This window comes from Salmo trutta, chromosome 24 (assembly GCF_901001165.1).
Source record: "Salmo trutta chromosome 24, fSalTru1.1, whole genome shotgun sequence".
NCBI lineage: Eukaryota > Metazoa > Chordata > Actinopteri > Salmoniformes > Salmonidae > Salmo > Salmo trutta.
This window is the reverse complement of record NC_042980.1, coordinates 22,438,410-22,457,246: the sequence shown is the minus strand read 5'-3', so window position 1 is coordinate 22,457,246 and position 18,837 is coordinate 22,438,410. Positions and strand designations below refer to the sequence as shown.

General features: G+C 44.6%; 1 protein-coding gene across 1 annotated transcript in view; it reads right to left on the bottom strand.

Annotated features, from left to right (window-relative positions):
- Positions 1–4,937: 4,937 nt before the first annotated feature.
- The window catches only part of LOC115161495 (semaphorin-5B), a gene marked incomplete at its 5' end in the record, with an annotated part of 126,549 nt that continues 112,649 nt past the window's right edge, over positions 4,938–18,837 (bottom strand). The window contains 5 exons of the mRNA XM_029712475.1: positions 4,938–5,732; positions 7,551–7,756; positions 15,172–15,216; positions 16,310–16,447; positions 18,349–18,519. Of these exons, the coding sequence (XP_029568335.1) occupies positions 5,562–5,732; positions 7,551–7,756; positions 15,172–15,216; positions 16,310–16,447; positions 18,349–18,519 (731 nt within the window). The remainder of the gene's footprint in view (positions 5,733–7,550; positions 7,757–15,171; positions 15,217–16,309; positions 16,448–18,348; positions 18,520–18,837) is intronic.

The window sequence follows — 18,837 nt, the reverse complement described above, 5'->3', positions numbered from 1 at the left end:
TGTGTGACTGGCCACTGAACACGACGACACGATCCAGAACCCACAGACGTTGCGATGAGAGCCATCATCTGGCTCAGAGATGTGGTTCTGTGTGATCTTCTCTGTCATGTAAACACACAAACACGTCTGTCTCTGCATCCCACTCTTGATCCTCCCTCTGGGGAAGCAATACTTCAACACAATCAACAATGGCCCTCCACTTGATAAACATCAACAGAGAGAACTAGAGCATCTAAGATCCACTAGGCCCACTGGTGATGTTGTAATGTACATCAGACAGACGCACTGATGCTAAGCTAATGGTAAAGCACTGGAGCCAATAACCAGGACAGTCCTTAAGATCCATGTTTCTCAAAGGCCACTGGTCATGATGTAATGTACATCAGAGGGCCGTGGCACACTTATGCTGACACTAATTCTAAAGCACTGGAGCCAATAAGCATGGTCATGTGTTAGCAGCGGAACTGGGGACTCTTTGTACTAACTTGCAGCTCTGCAGCCCAGAGGACACAGGGGTACAGGAGGAGGATGGACTCCCATGGTGACATAGATCATTAAAAACCAGAGTGGAGAGAGAGGGTCACCTCTTTTTCAGCATTGGTGTCCTGTCTAGTCCTCTTCATTTCTACTCTAACTCTCATTACATCATCTGATGGATAGTTACCTCACACACCAATCATCCCTATAGGGCAATACTCAGCAGTATTTGCCTATAGGACGAGACTACTATAGATGGATAGTGACCCCCTGGCTGTGAGCCAGCTTTCCCATCACACCATGATCACACTCCATCATGTCCATGCCTGTGGGTCAGCTCAGCAGATGAGGTGATTAATGCAATTGCTGCATTCATCAATAAAGGCACTCTCATTAGTCCTAAGCTTCTCTGGGTAATGGAGAGGTACAGCCAGGGCAGCACCCCAGCCAAATGAGGAGGAAGCACGGTACCTGAGTGGGGTGGGGGTTTCTGACTTGTCAGATTAATTTCAGCCCTGCCATGCATAGTACTGTAGGCTACGTACAGTATATGGATACTTTCAGCGTGAGGGAAGTTTAGGTATAAAATGATAGGGATGATGTGTTGTCAATTTCAGGTGATACCTGTACATACAGTATAGCATAATTTGCGGAGGCATTGGAGTGATGTGATGGAGTTCACACAAACACACGTCATGTTGGCATCAAGGTTTATTATCCTTTATAATGTACAATATACAAAAATATAGAGTACCAAAAAATTCACAGTGTCTAAAAGGCAGTGATTACAGTCTACATCACATATCTAATAGTACCACCAGGTCAGTTGCATAGAAGGGCACCGAGCCAATCAGGGGACAAAGATTCACAATGTGACATCCAGCTTGCCCAATCAAAAATTACTACAGGGCCAGGGGAAGCCAATCAAAGTGTGTCATCATTTAGAGGGAGCCAATCACAAACCAAAAAATGTGGGTCAGGCAAGTGGGGAAAAGGAAAACCACTGGGTGGAGGGGCTGCTGTAAATCCTCTAAACAGCTGAATGACTTTGATCTAGTCAATGGACTATCGTAATACTGTTACTATACTCACCATTTTCTGTGTCTTGTTCATTTCAAATGTTTATGTTTTTTAAACTGTTGTGGTGACATTGATTTTGTATTAAAATGGCAGGAGTGCTTCTAAAAGGACAGGCTGTCTTTGTTACTCTAAAGCCTTATTTATACCTGGTGAACATTTTTGTAAAAAAACTAAATCCGTATCGGGCTGTCTGTCTAAATTATTTTAGAAGGCAATATAATTATGATTTAAATGGTTTCACTGTCCAGAGACTTGTGAGACATCCAGACAGAATGAGTCCCTGACTACCTCCGGAGGTGGTCAGTAAGATCTGATCACAATCAGATCATAATGTTTCTTCTATACCTGTCTGCATATGTTGGCACAATAAGGATGTGGACACAATCAGGACAAGGCATGTATGTTAGCACCAGGTATAAACGGGGATTAAGATACTACATAGGATCTGGACAAACTGTACGTCTATAGAAAGATACAAAACAGCTGGAGAAGTTGTCCAGACCGTAGTCAACCAGTCACATTGACAAACTCTATCCCCTTACAAACCCCATGGTTGGTGAGTACATAGCTGCTGCACTTTTTTTTTTACAACTAAGGCTTTTTTATTTTTTAAACAGTGTTAGCTATACAACAATATACATTTACATTATACTAACCTTTAGATGTCATTAATGCTCTGCAGATCGAAGGCTGTCTCTTATGTACAGATAGAGCTCTCGTGCATATAACGGAACTATAGAATTAGAATGATAGAATAGAATCATACCATTTCTATGGGTGGAACTGAAAGCATTGCTGCTAAATTAGCATTCATTTTAACAGCGGGCATAATAATAAAATATAGCTCAGTTCTGTTTCTGAAATGCCCTTTATGATCCAAGCTTCACTATAAATAGTGTTTCCTTATGAGAACTGCGCAGCTCTCATTAACTTACAATGATTATCATCTTATACATGGAACATATAGAAACCCAGTGGAACATTAGGAGTGCTATCATCATAATGTGTGGAAAAAATGCACATACCCCTTTACAGATCCCATTATATACAGTCATATGTAAGAAAGAATTACATTTACATTGTATAAAATATATACAGTTGTCTGTTCCTCTCCTCATTCACTCTCACAGGCATACACATACGAAGCAAGCAAACATACTCACACGCAAACATGTGCACGCAAACACACACAAAACAATCATCTCATACCAAAGCATTTCTAAGCATGATTTAGCATTGCAAAGAGAGGGACACATTGATATTCGCTACAGTCAGACTGAATATTTGCTTCTACATTATTTTATTTTTGTAAAATCTTAAAGGAGAAAAGTGTGTGTTTTTACAACCAAATCTCTATTTTATCATGTACTGAATTGGAGTATTATACTAGGGTCCAGACACTTATTTTGCAATTTCACTTTTTTAAAATGAACTTACCACAACCAGCAAGTCATTTCCTCATCCTTGTTGTGCAAGGGGCTCTGAAAAAACATGAACAAATGCTCCAAAAATATGTTTGTCAAACAGAAACCCTCTCAGTATAGTGATGCAGGTCTTTAGATGTTGTACACATGAAATTGTGTCATTCAGAACTTTATGCACAACGTTATATTCCATTTTGTTGCGACTCGAATGATACCTCTCCATCCATTTTAGCAGCAGGCTACTAGGAGAATGGAACAGCTGGATAGGGGAAACAGCTAGAGTTGCACAAAATGGAATATAATGTTGAGGATAAAGTTCGGAATGACACAATTTCATGTGTACAATATCTAAAGACCTGCATCACTATACTGAAGGTTTTCCGTTTCTAAAAGGAGTGTTTTTGGAGCATTTGTTCATGTTTTTTCAGAGCTCCCGTACTGCACAACGAGGATGAGGTTGTGACTCGCTGGTTGGGGGGTATGTTTCTCAAAAACAAGTGAAATTGCAACAACAAAAAGGTCTGGAACCTTCTATAACATGCCATCAGAAATAAAGACGTGGTTGTAATAAAGCAAAATTCTCCTTTCATTTGTCAGACACATATTGGCTACTAAGCTGCTTGTGATTTTTTTTTATGTTGTGGTGTGAAACTGATGAGAAACTCAAAAGTGAATCAGCCATCCCTTATTTGTGAAATAAAACATTTCCTCCTATCCTACTGCTCTCTTGAACATCAAACAAATAACCTCCCTCATAAAAAATGCCCCACTACTATCTCTTTATCCCACCTTGTATGATATCATAGAAATTCGGTTGCAGCCATATTTAATATGACCACTGAGCGGTAGGTAGGTATAGTACTCAGTAGAATACATCCATTCCATTCTAGAACCAAGGGAATTCCTTCCAAAAGTCTTTATATCAGCATAAAAAATAAGTAATAGAAAGTCAAATTTGACCCCACATGATCCTCTCTATTGTATACCCAAAGCTGGATGATTCCAACTGTATTTCAGTCAGACACCTCATCTCTGTAGCCCATGTTCAGATCATTCCCTGGGAAACATTGCCTTTGTGAACATACCGATACAGTACATAACACAGCCAGCCTGAGGTGTGGGCCTTGTTTGGACATAAGCAGATAGAGAGATTCTCTCCAGCAGTGAGTATGTCTGTATCTATGTGGTCTAGTGTAGGCACTTTTCCTATAACAGATCACACGCTGCCATTCCTGGATGTGCCTCTGTTCCCCTGGTCCCATAGTACCACCCAAAAACATGGCGCCACAGCAGAGCTGAAGTCCCAGGTACTTGTCCTCCTCGTGTCATTTGATGAGGCGAGGTGACCTGAGTGCATCCATCCACCTCCAAACACAATAGAACTGATATTGATCTCTTCATCTCTTGAATTAATTGAGTTCTTTTTTTTGTTCCCTCCCGATTCGCATCCACCATACTGAAGGACAGACACAATGATATGCGCTGGTAGGGTTGTTCTGGGTAACTGCTTTTGTTGTTGGGAGAATTAGGTGTTTATCATGGGGATGGATGCTGCAGACCGAGGGGATGTTGGTGTCATTGAGATTCATTCATAGGCCTCCCAAGTGGCGCAGCAGTCTAAGTCACTGCATCGCAGTGCTAGAGGCGTTACTACAGACCAGGTTCATTCCCGGGCTGTGCCACAACCGGCCATGGCCCGGGAGTCCCATAGGACGGCGCACAATTGGCCCAGTGTCATCCGGGTTAGGGGAGGGTTTGGTCGGTGGGGCTTTACTTGGCTCATCGTGCTCTAGCGACTCCTTGTCGTGGGCCAGGTTCCCGCAGGCTGACGCCATTCGCCAGTTGAACAGTGTTTCCTCTGACACATTGGTGTGGCTGGCCTCCGGGTTAAGCTGGCGGTGGTGTTAAGGAGCGCGGTTAGGCTGGTAATGTTTCGGAGGACACATGACTCAACCTTTGCCTCTCCCGAGCCCATTGGGGAGTTGCAGCGATGAGACAAGATTGAAAATTGGGGAGAAAAAGGGAGTAAAAATGAAATTAAGTAAAAAAAGAGACTCAATCATAGAGGTGACCAGACAGACCAGGGAAGAGAGGTGGCGGCCATTTGAGTTTTCTCCTAAGGCCAGGTCTCTAGCCTCTCTGGATAGCAACACACCAGGCGCTCAAGTTGTCAAGTTCCACAGGGATAAGTAGTTCTCCAACTCCATACTGTAGCTTATAGTGTCTTATAGAGTTCATCATTTATCTCTCCACCGAAGCACTATGTTGACACTGTGATGTCCAGTACTCACACACCCCAAAATACACCCCAAACTATGATCAAATTCCTGGCTCTACTTAGCGAGTCTATTGGAGGCATCAGCACCCCTACAGAGTGCTGATGGTATGTTCCAGGTATACCCTTACTCCCCCCCCCACACCATTTGGGAGATACCATGGGATAAAGGAGAGGGGAGCAAAAATTAGTTCCAGGTCAGAGGTTGGGTTCAGTCACCATGCCTTCTGTCACCATGGTGATCGGGGTGGAGTTCAGTTCAGTCTGGGTGGGCGGGGCCGGGGGCCATGGGGGGGGGGGCTGTCTCAGCTGTTGTTATAGGTCCTGCAGGGGGAAGGGGAGGAGTCAGGCCTGTTGTAGTCATATTTGCCCAGCGCTGTGGGGTAGTAGGTGGTGGTGTACATGTTAGTCTGCTGCAGGGGCGTTGGGTAGAAGTTAGATCTCTCATCTGGGAGCAGGTTATTCTTGTTCAGGGTCTGGAGGAGGAGAGAAGACAGTGTCATAACAGGTGACAGTGGCTACAAAATTAGACAAAAAACACTGATCAGTTGAAAAGGTACGTACTGTTCAGTAAAGTGTTTTTCTGGGTGAGGTGGGAAGAGTAGAGAAAACAGTCATAACAGTGTTATAACAGTGACATAAGAGTTTTATACCAGTGCTGTAACAAATGGGTTAGTTTACCAACGACTCAGACAGGAGCAATATCAATATATTAGACTCTTACAGGTTGAAAAGTGGGCAACAGTGCTGGGTACTGTAAGTGGATTTCTAAGCAAGGTACAACCCTTCAACAAATATGATTTAGCAGCCAAACATCAAGCGTAATCAATGAACAAATATGAGAGGCATGAATAAATTACAGTAGGCGCCTCCAAAAAACAAAATACAAAAACATTTACTTTGTATCCCAAAACGCACCCTATTCCCTTTATAGTGCACTACTAGGGCCCATAAGGAAATGAGTACACTATATAGGAAATTAGGTCCCGTTTGGGACACACTTAATTTAATGCACTTGCACTTTAGAGGCATGTCGCTAGACGCCACAAAGCGCCGACAAAGGGAACACTTTACAGAGGGCTGCTGAGTAATGTCATTTATGTTAACAGCTCTAGGCCAAACACCGCTCTGTAAATGGGTTACAGAATCAGTGAAATGCACAACAACGTTGGGTGGTGAGGGCCTGTGAAGAAACAACTGCATAATGTGATGGCTAAAGCAACAATAACAGCAGTAGTTCTCAGGTTGAGCCAGTGGCTCTAGCTAGGTAGCCTGGTTAATGCTGCACTCAATGGTGAAACTTAGAGAAATCCATAAGGATGCCAGGCAAATAGCTAGCTAGGATGCCAGGCAAAAACCTGCCTGGTCTGGTCGTTAACCTAATGAGACATAGCTGCTCTCATCGTATGACTCTCATAATTAGGGCCCAGCATGAGGACCCAGACTCAGCAACACATTAGGCCCCAGCCTCACTCAGCCACAAACACATCACTCAGCCAGCTGGTGGCTGAAAATAATCAGGTTTCGCCCTGAGAAGCAGCAACCGTCACCTGAGATAAAGAGCGTCCTAGCATAGTACTTGACTAATTATGGGGCAATACCATTTTTTTATTTTACCTTTATTTAACTAGGCAAGTCAGTTAAGAACAAATTCTTATTTTCAATGACGGCCTAGGAACAGTGGGTTAACTGCCTTGTTCAGGGGCAGAACGACAGATTTTTACCTTGTCAGCTCAGGGATTCGATCTTGCAACCTTTCGGTTACTAGCACAACTCTCTAACCACTAGGCTACCTGCTGCATAATATGCAACAACAGTATGTATACTAGGTGGATCATGATACAACGTCGGTCCTAGGGCTAACCCTGCCACATGCAGGGAGGGCAATGCCATTGTGGGACAGATCGATGAGATCGGACCGTGACTCACAGGCACACACAGGTTTTACATTCCTCAAAAGATGCTGGTTCCAGCATTATAAACAGCAGTGGGAGTCCATGGCTATAACAGGCTAATGAGGGCCATTAATAAGGAATGAGACTCTGAACAGAAAGTGGAGTAAGGAAACCAGGTGAAGAGAAATAAATATATGTTCTGAGCTCCCACCATATCTCATCCCCTGTACAGTAGTTAATGTAATGAAATAAACCTATGCATATGGAATCTCCTGTCAAAATCAAATGAATGACTGGTGTTACCTAATCTTTGTGCTACGCAGAAAATGGTGTTTCATGGTGTGGGTATGCAAGCACGTGTCTGCATGTGTGACAATCCTTGAATACCTGTGACAATACCTTGAACTCCATGGGCGTGTACTTCTCGTTCTTTGGTGTAGTGTTGCCCTTGTAGTTGAGGTGGTTGGGCGTGGTGGGGTGTATGACGGCGGACTCCTGGGAGGGCTTGTGGAAGCGCTGGCTGTACACGTATGCCAGAAAGGACAGAAGGCCCGCCCCCAGGAAACAGGACACGCCTGTGGCTATCAGGTGCAGCGAGGTGAATGCTGGGAAGACACAACAAAGCCGACAGATGGTAGGAGATCAGTCAGGATGTTTGGTTCACTTATCTGTGCCTGTAATCTGTCGTTTTCTCTCTTTCTGTCCTCCATCAGGTATTGTATTTCAGTAAAATGGTGGTTCATTCAGGGGAAACTCTACCTCAGTAGCCTGGTCGATAATCTGTTTATGCTGTCTTGCCAACTCCTATGGTCATTCAATAGCAACTCCTATGGTCATTCAATAGCCACAGGAGTTGGCAAGACAGCACAAACAGATCGGTGACCAGGCTAGCAAAATGTTGGTTTATTGAAGGGTACCAAGCTCCCTCTTCTCAGATCCCCTGGCATCTTCCTGGAAACTGTCTAATGGTGTGGCGGCACAGCCTTTTCAAACCATTACCGTTCCCAGCAGGCTACCTACACCTCATTCTAATGGCCATATTTTTTCACAAAAGTAGTGGGCCTTTACGAGTCCTGTATTAGCCGTCTCTTTTTTCGCAGCTCCCCCATCCTGAAGTAATACTGCAAAAAATGTAGCAAAGCAATTAACTTTGGTCCTGAATACAAAGTGTTATGTTTAGGGCAAATCCAATACAAGATATTACTGAGTACCACTCCATATTTTCAAGCATGGTGGTGGCTGCATCATGTTATGGGTATGCTTGTAATCATTAAGGACTGTTTGTTTTTCAGGATAAATAAGAAACGGAATGGCGCTATGAGCACAGTCAAACTCCTATAAAAAAAAGCTAGTTGTCTTTCCACCAGACACTGGGAGATGTATTCACCTTTCAGCAGGGCAATAACCTAAAACACAAGGCCAAATCTACACTGGAGTTGCTAACCAAGAAGACAGTGCTAGACAATGTTCCTGAGTGGCCGAGTTACAGTTTTGACTAAGATTTACTTGAAAATCTATGGCAAGACCTGAGAATGGTTGTCTAGCAATGATCAACAACAATTTGACAGAACTTTAAGAATTTTGAAAAGAATAACAGGCAAATGTTGCACAATCCAGGTGTGTGTGGAAAGCTCTTACAGACTTTACTAGGGTTGAATGGCGGGAACTCGGTTACCGAGATTTACCGGGATTTACCGCGCAAAACGACTCACTTTTCCCGGGATAAATAACAGTGAGAAACCGGTAAATTAGAATAAATTATTTATATGAACAGCACGGCGTGAAATGGAAGTGTTAAATAATATGTGATATCTAAATCTGTCTTCTCTACTGCCTCTGCATGATGAATCATCAACGCTCAGGGTGGGGACAGACAGCCTACCTCAGTATGGAGCGCAGTTCAATGCATGTAGACCTACAATATCATCTCATTATGGTAACTTTCTTTCTTGTGACAGGTACTGTAGGCCTACATTTTCTGCAGCATAGCCTACGGTACAGTAACATAAAGCCAGAATGAGCGTCTAATTTACCCATCTCCATCTGGCTTTCGAGGGTCACCCTGTTTTTTAATTGTAAAGATATATATATTTTTTTGCAGCTGCAGTTTTAAAACAGGCTATCACTCCAAAATCGTTGTTTTAAATCAGTGCACATGCGGGCACTCTCTCGCAGTCCGTTTCTCTCTCCATTAATGCCATTCAAATTGCATCTACAATAGATAATCCTGTTCTAGATTGATTTATAGCCCTATATACAGTGCATTCAGAAAGTATTCAGACCCCTTGACTTTTTCCACATTTTGTTACATTACAGCCTTATTCTAAAATAGATTTTTTTTTAAATGTACTCATTAATCTACACCCAATTCTCCATAATGACAAAGCAAAAACAGGTTTTCAGAAATGTTTATTAAACATTTATTAAAAATGAAAAACTGAAATATCACATTTATCACATTATCAGTATCAGTATTTAGACACTTTACTCAGTACTTTGTTGAAGCACCTTTGGCAACGATTCCAGCCTCGAGTCTTCTTGGGTATGACGCTACAAGCTTGGCACACCTGTATTTGGGGAGTTTCTCCCATTCTTCTCTGCAGATCCTCTCAAGCTCTGTCAGGTTGGATGGGAAATGTCGCTACACAGCTATTTTCAGGCCTCTCCAGAGATGTTCAAATCGGGTTCAAGTCCAAGCACTGGCTGGGCCACTCAAGGACATTCAGAGACTTGTCCCGAAGCCACTCCTGCATTGTCTTGGCTGTGTGCTTAGGGTCATGTGTCCTGTTGGAAGGTGAACCTTCGCCCCAGTCTGAGGTCCTGAGCGCTCTGGAGCAGGTTTTCATCAAGGGTTTCTCTGTACTTTGCTCTGTTCATCTTTCCCTCAAACCTGACTAGTCTCCCAGTCCCTGCCGCTGAAAAATATCCCCACAGCATGATGCTGCCACCGCCATGCTTCACCGTAGGGATGGTGTTAGGTTTCCTCAAGACGTGATGTTTGGCATTCAGGCCAAAAGGTTCCATCTGGGTGTCATCAAATTAGAGAATCTTGTTTCTCATGATCTGAGAGTCCTTTCGGCGCCTTTTGGCAAACTCCAAGTGGGCTGTCATGTGCCTTTTAATGAGGAGTGGCTTCCGTCGGGCCACTCTACCATAAAGGCCTGATTGGTGGAGTGTTGCAGAGATGGTTGTCCTTTTGGAAGATTCTCCCATCTACACAGAGGAACTCTGGAGCTCTGTCAGAGTGACCATCGGGTTCTTGTTTACCTCCCTGACCAAGGTCCTTCTCTCCCGATTGCTCAGTTTGGCCGGGTGGCCAGCTCTAGGAAGAGTCTTGGTGGTTACAAACGTCTTCCATTTAAGAATGATTGAGGCCACTGTGTTCTTGGGGACATTCAATGCTGCACAATCCTGTCTCTGAGCTCTACGGACAATTCCTTCAAACTCATAGCTTGGATTTTGCTCTGTCAACTGTGGATCCTTTTAAAGACAGGTGTGTGCCTTTCCAAATAATGTTTTTATTTATTTAACTTTTATTTAACCTTTATTTAACTAGGCAAGTCAGTTAAGAACATATTCTTATTTACAATGATGGCCCACCAAAAAGCAAAAGGCTCCTGCGGGGACGGGGGCCTGGGATTAAAAATAAATACAATATAAATATAGGACAAAACACACATCACAAAAAGACAGACAACACTACATAAAGAGAGATCTAAGGCAGCAACAAATGACAACACAGCATGGTAGCAACACATAACAACATGGTAGCAGCATAAAACGTTATTGGGCACAGATAACAGCACAAAGGGCAAGAAGGTAGAGACAACAATACATCACACAAAGCAGCCACAATTGTTAGTAAGATTGTCCATGATTGAGTCTTTGAATGAAGAGATTGAGATAAAACTGTCCAGTTTGAGTGTTTGTTGCAGCTCGTTCCAGTCGCTAGCTGCAGCGAACTGAAAAGAGGAGCGACCCAAGGATGTGTGTGCTTTGGGGACCTTTAACATAATTTGACTGGAAGAACGGGTGTTGTATGTGGAGGATGAGGGCTGCAGTAGATTTCTCAGATAGGGGGGAGTGAGGCCTAAGAGATTTTTATAAATAAGCATCAACCAGTGGGTCTTGCAACGGGTATACAGAGATGACCAGTTTACAGAGGACTGAATTTAGTCCCATGCAGGAAAAGCTAGACTAGAATGGCTTGCTGGACATTATTGTTTTAGCATTTCTTATACCAATAGACTATTCAAAGAGGGACGCACGCTCTTTTTTGCTTAATGTTAAACACAAGAGTGAATAGAAGAGTGAATGGTGGTTGGCTATAGCAGTTATTTATTCAGACCCATAACCATTCAACCTTCATTAAGAGAAGTGACAGCCTTCTCTAGTGACAGCCATCTCTTCTTCTAATTCACTAGCCTATACTACTTTGTTGGCCGCATGTGCTGCACCAGAATCGTATGTTCTCTTCTGCTTTATCATGGTTTGAATGATGTGCATAATTCCAGTCCATATAATACAGTATTATACAATACAGCAATACAGTTAACACTCAAAAAGATTAGCCTACTGTAGCTAGTTTCATTTATTTAACCAAGAGAGCATATAGCTAGCTACATCTATGGGTGTTTATGTTTTTCTGTCGTACATAATGTGCAGTATATATGTACTTGTCACGGTTGTCGTCTTCGTCTTCTGACGATAATGCGAAATCGTCATCTGAAAAGGTAGACCAATACGCAGCAGGTACGTGTATGCTCATCTTGAGAATTTAATAAGTACAAAATGAACACCAAAATAACAAACCAAGAAAAATGAATGAACTAACAACAACTAACAGTCTGGCCAAGCATAGGCTCAACACAGATCACCCACGAATCACAAACACAAACACACCCCAATATATGGGACTCTCAAACAAAGGCAGATAGACAACACCTGCCTTCAACTGAGAGTCCCAACCCCAATCAACACAACATAGAAACACACTCACCAGACTACACATAGAAATACATAAACATAGACTATAAACCACAACCCCGGAAATACTACATCAAACACCCTTTAAACAAACACACCACCCTGAACCACAAAAAACAAATACCCTCTGTCACGTCCTGACCAATCTACAATACTAATTAACCCTTATACTGGCCAGGACGTGACAGTACTGCACATTATGTATTGGCTCATAAAATGTATTTTATACTGTATATGGCTCATTAGGCTCAGGTAGCATCAGGTTATACCAGACATATTTATATGCTTTATAATCATTTTGAATGACACTTCTGGTTTTCCCGGGTAACCCGGGAGAAAAGTGATTTATTCTCTGGATGGAAAATGTTTTAAATACCGGCAAAATATTCAACCCTGTCACACCCTGATCTGTTTCACCTGTCCTTGTGCTTGTCTCCACCCCCCTCCAGGTGCCGCTCATCTTCAACATTATCCCCTGGGTACTTATTCCTGTGTTCTCTGTCTGTTGGCAGTTCGTCTTGTTTGTTCAAGTCAACCAGCATTTTGTCTCAGCTCCTGTTTTTTCCCAGTCTCTCTTTTTCTCGTCCTCCTGGTTTTGACCCTTGCCTGTCCTGACTCTGAGCCCGCCTGCCTGACCACTCTGCCTGCCCTGACCCTGTGTCTGCCTGCCGTCCTGTGCTTTTGCCCCTACTCTGGATTACCGACCTCTGCCTGACCTGATCCTGAGCCTGCCATTCGTCCTGTACCCTTGCCCCACTACTCTGGATTATCGACCTCTGCCTGTCTTGACCTGTCGTTTGCCTGCCCCTGTTGCTGTAATAAACATTGTTACTTTGGGTCTAACCTGAAACATGATAGTACGAACTGGCCATGACTGACCAGCAGATTTGGACCAGCTCTGCTATGCCATCTCCTCCCAAGGGGCCCTCATTGGTAGACAGGAAGAGTTGCCTTGCGGTCTGATGGAAGGGGTCCAGGACGTGGCCGAACATCACAACCTAGCATTGGACACTTTGCGGGAGCAATTCCATGGGTTGCCTACCACGACGGTAACCTCCCAGCCCCTCAGTAACCCGGCTGGTAAGCGGCGCTGTCACCCCGATTTCCCAGGAACACAGCTTACCTCCCCCGGAGCTCTACGATGGAGATCACAGAACCTGCCGGGCCTTTCTCTCCCAGTGCTCCCTCATTTTTGAGCTGCAGCCTTCTTCGTTCCCCTCGGACAGCTCGAAGATAGCTTACATTACTACGCTGATGTCCGGGAGGTCACTCGCCTGGGCCATGGTGGTGTGGGAGCAACAATCCACAGCCTGCCTCAGTCTGGAGGTATTCGTGGTGGAGGTGAGAAAAGTTTTAGGCTCCGGTGTCCGGGAGAGAGGCTGCTCGGAAGTTACTCCAGCTTCGGCAGGACACCCTCAGTGTGGCGGACTATGCGGTGGATTTCAGCACGCTAGCAGTGTAGGGTGCCTGGAACCCCGAAAGTGCTGTTCGACATGTTCCTGCGCGGATTATCGGAGGAAGTAAAGGACAAGCTTGCAGCCCGGGAACTACCGACAGATCTCGATCTCGACTCACTCAGTACTTTAACCATCCGGATCGATGGTCGGCTACGGGAAAGTAGGAGGGAGAAGAGGTCTGATTAAGGTCGCAATCGCTCACTCAAGGATCCCACCTTGCATCTGATGAACTCCGGAAGTCCCCGGCGTCTTCGTCCCCGAGAGGATCTGAGCTTACCCGAGTTCCTCCAAGAGCCTCCGAAGACAGCCAATTTGCCTCTTCCCGAGCCGTACGCAGACTTAACACCCAGTGTTATCTGTATTGCGGGACTGCCGGTCATTATGTGGCTACCTGTCCCTTCAAGAGACCTAGCTCATTGGTAGGAATGAGTATTCTGATGGGTCTTAAGGATAATGTTGCTTCTCCTCTTACTCGCCCCCCACTCCATGCCACCCTGCTGTGGGGCAACCAGATACTCATCAACTCAGGGGACGATTTCAGTCTTATGAATGTTACCCTGGCGTCCGAGCTGGACATCCCCACTCAACCCTTCTCCATTCCCATGGATATTATAGTGCTAGAAGGGCGCGCTATATGCCGGGTCACCCACCATACCACCCCCATCAACCTACAAGTGTCGGAACCACAGCGAGACGATACAATTCCTGCTAACTGAGTGTCCGCAGGTTCTTGTTGTCTTGGGATTCTCTTGGCTCCAGCGACACAATCCCTCGTTTGACTGGTCTACTGGTGCCATCATGGGCTGGAGCCCGTTCTGCCACGATCATTGCCTGAAATCATCTCTGCCTGCCCCGGGACATCTTCCTGGGGGCTTGGAAATAGCCCCAAACCTCTGCGCCATTCCTGCGGAGTACCAGGACCTCCGGGAGGGGTTCAGTAAGGCCCGGGCCACTTCACTTCCGCAATACCGACTGGTACCCAAGGATGTTATGCCGGATGTGCTGGCATGCCGCTATAGCCCCGCGGCTACAACCCCGGAAGCTGAGACCTTTCCCCCCTGCTCCAAAATCATTAGCCCCTCTGCTGTTCGTCCTCTGTTGTCCCATACCCTCTGTATACTTCCTACTTTTCATGTGTCTAGATGTAAATCCATGTCTCACAGTCCTTTGTCTTTCAACACAGTCTACATTTGGGTCTTACCTGAAATGTGATACAACCCTAAGACTTACCTAGAAAGACTCATAGCTGTAATCACTGCCAAAGCTGCTTCTACAAAATACACATGTAAATTAGCAATACATTTGCTAACATTTCTAAAAACATGTTTTCACGTTGTCATTATGGGGTATTGTGTGTAGATTGATGAGGAAAAAAATGTATGTAATCCATTTTGAATTCAGGCTGTAACAACAAAATGTGGAGTAAGTCAAAGGGTATGAATACTTTCTGAAGGCACTGTAGTGGCAGCCTTCACAACTAACTATTTCGCTCTATCCCTACACCCCCCCCCCCCACCTCCAACCCCCCCACAAACGATCACGCATGCACACACGTAGATGGTTGTCAATCTACTTACCTCCGCATTGCTGGTCCTTATCAAAGCCAGACGCAGGGAGAATCACTGCAACACAACACAACACACAGACAGACAGACAGACAGACATGCAGAGACAGACACACAGTCAGCTACCAGCACATGCAGATTCTTACCACCCACAGACACAGCTGGAATCACCCCAAGACACCAGAGTAGACTTTCATTTTAACTGGAAGATGATATACTGTATATGGTACATACAGCACAAACAAACAAGCAAACATCATGAAACACAATCAATGAATCATTTCTCCAGTGGAATGTTGTAAATGTCTTGAATGTTGAATGTTGTGTAGCCTGAGCCAATCATTTAATCAAAGTAAAGCCAATCATTTAAAGTTAAACCACGTCTGCCTTCCACTAATTCATCAGGAAGGTAGTGGGAGAGAGGGAGATGGAGGGAAGGGTGTGTTTTTAATTGAGACGCAACAATCCAATGATTAAATTTGGGGCAATTTCCCCCCAGGCAGTGTCACACGCAATCCCAGTGACCTTACGATTTCTATCGCCTCATACAAAATTGCAATAAATTAGATGTGATTTGGTCTGCATCCCAAATGGCAGCCCTATTCCCTATATAGTCTACTACTTTTGATCAGGGCACAGGGCTCTGGTCAAAAGTAGTGCACTATATAGGGAATAGGGGGCCATTAGGGATGCATCCTTGGTGTTGTGACACATTAATATTAATTGCGAGAAGCCTTGATTTAATTCACTTGGTATTCTGGGCTAGTGAGTCTATCTTGTCTTGTCTCTGGCAGCCAGGCCCTGAAAGATCACTACGGCAAAAATAAAGGAAGAAACCTTAACAGACAGAGACATCAGAGGAGCAGCCTGAGAAGCCTGATTTACTGAGATTAACACTAATTAAGATAGCAGATGGGCAAGGCCTCTGTCTGGTGGGGATTGGAGGAGTTTGATAGTATATGGGGCAGTTTCCCGGACACTGATGGATTTAAAAGCACGTTCAATTTAACATGATTTTTATACTAGGAAATGGCTTATTCTGGAAAACTGGCCCTATGTGTGTGATGAAACGGCTCATTTCAGTGTGTGTCCATGTTACATAATGATGATGACGACGATAACAATGATGATGAAGGTGTGTCTGACTCACCTGGGATCTCATTACAGTCCCTGTGCTCGGTGCTGTTTCCGACACAGGGGACGGAGCCTTGAGCTCCACAGACCCTGCTACGTACCTGCAGCCCTGCATTGTCACACACTGACCACAGAGACCAGGCCATCCAGCCGCCTGCACACACACACACACACACACTGCGACTGTCAGTACACAGACAAATGACCATGGACTCACCCTGAGTTGAAGTAACTGCTGCAGTCTTAAAATGCCTGGAACCCAACATGCCCACCCAAGAGCATGAGACAAACAAACTAGCCCCACCACAGCACAGCCACAAACAACCTTAGCCATATACAAACAGACTCACACGTTTGTGAGGTAAACTGTATTGAGAAAGCAAACCCATAGTTTGTTTAGTGCATAGCCAAGATGTTTGTGTCCAGAGCCAAGTGTAAGCCATGTTTCCCGGCCAGCAGGCACTTGTAAACAGAAAGGATCCTCTCCCAGTTTCCCAACACATAATGACAAAACCCATTAATCCAAAGAAACTGTACATATATTAGGCTCTATGACTGCAGCCATTCTGTTTACCTCTAGTATCAGTCAGAGACTCAGTCACTGGCTGTTGAAGCAGCGCCATCTGCTCTTTGATCTCCCACAACTAGTGTTGGTAGAATAACAGAATACAACCCCCACGGTACGGTGTCCATATTAGGATGGCATCCATATTAGGACGGCCTCAGAGTCAGAAGCAGTTGGTGGTCTTGTGACTCTGAGCCTGTCCTAATATGGACATCGTACTGTCGCATAATATTACAATTATGTTTAATAACGCAGAAAACCAGCCCTCTTACTATAATTGCTTCATTCATTTCATTCATTTATTTACGTCACTCAAACAAACCAATGCGTCTGAGCTGTAGAATTGGATCAAGGCAGAAATAAAACCCTGAGGCACCTCTATTAGCATTCACTGTAATAACGGTCACACACGCACGCACACACAAACACAAAAGCACACACACACACACCTGTCCTCCATTAGTTAGCACAATTTCTTTAGTCAAGCCATCTCTGAAAGGGACATCAGATAGTCCGGGGACTGACAGACATAAGGCCTTTTGGCTAATTGGAGGTGCACTGTATCTGTAGGGAAGTGAGCAGGGATCTGTGCATAGATGACCAATGTCCTGCTTGTCAGTAAATGTACCGTAGCCGGAGACAAATGAGATGGCCACGTCATTAGCATGGTAAACTGTGGACAACCACAGGCAACCGGGTAGGCACACACACACGGCCACACGCCGCAGCAGCAACAGAAGCAATATTTGCACTGGCTAGCAAATTCCAGGAAATAAAGAATAGATTAGGAATCAGATAAAACAAAAAATACACTTTTTAGAAATGGTGTCTCATCTCTCATTAAGGCTGTGGGCTTATTCAGAGACATGTCTGGGAGTAACTTTCTACCCAGGATGGGATTAGCTGGCTCAGAATCACACATACGAATGACAGTGTCCTACTGGGAGAAGAGCAGCGGCAGCGTAGCCTAGTGGTTAGAGTGTTGGACTAGTAACCGAAAGGTTGCAAGATCGAATCCCTGAGCTGACAAGGTACAAATCTGTTGTTCTGCCCCTGAACAAGGCAGTTAACCCACTCTTCCTAGGCCGTCATTGAAAATAAGAATTTCTTCTTAACTGACTTGCCTAGTTAAAATAAAATAAAAAAGAGACAGTACACAGAGGGATGTGCAGAGCAGAGGGCCTGGTTACACATACAGTATAAATATCAGATCCCATCATCACACAAGATTGGGCCAAAAGGCGCACCACCACAAGGCTGGCACTGTGGCTGCAAAAGGGAAGCAGCAGACAGGCCGGGGACTCCATTTCACAGCCCTCTCTGGAGCGACATAACAAGGTGTTGATTGGCACAGTATTGATCAGTGAGTAATTATCATGATAGACTAGTTGTAATGTATTGATTAGAGGTAATGACCGTCCTGATGTAAAGGACAGGGAAGCCTGTGACTCTGATGGATGTGGGTGGGTGCGTGCGTGCTCGCGCCTTACCGTCACAGGTGTGTGTGTTGCACAGCGCTTCCTCAGTGTGTAGGCCAATACAGATATCTCCTCCGTTGCCAGGGCTGGGGTTGTTACAGGAGCGGGTACGCTGGTAGTGCCCTCCACCACAGGGCACTGAACACTGAGACCAGGACGACCAACACGACCAGGCTCCACTCACTGGACAGGAACAAACACACACGCAAAGACAAACATACAAGCAAGGTTAGATATCTATCTCTCTCATCACTAACTAGGCAAAAATAAACATATGAAATGTTATCCTCTTGTAGCTGCAATAAACACAACCAAAGTCTACCCAGAGGACCAGATAGATTATCTACTTAAAAAACTACACTGCTGTCCATTGTCCCTACACAGCACTTTTCATGCCTAAGAATAACTCTGCTATGCTTAACCCCTCTATAAAGACTTGCTATATTAAGTGTGTTGTCATTCCACTCACATTTGTTTTATTTAACTAGGCAAGTCAGTTAA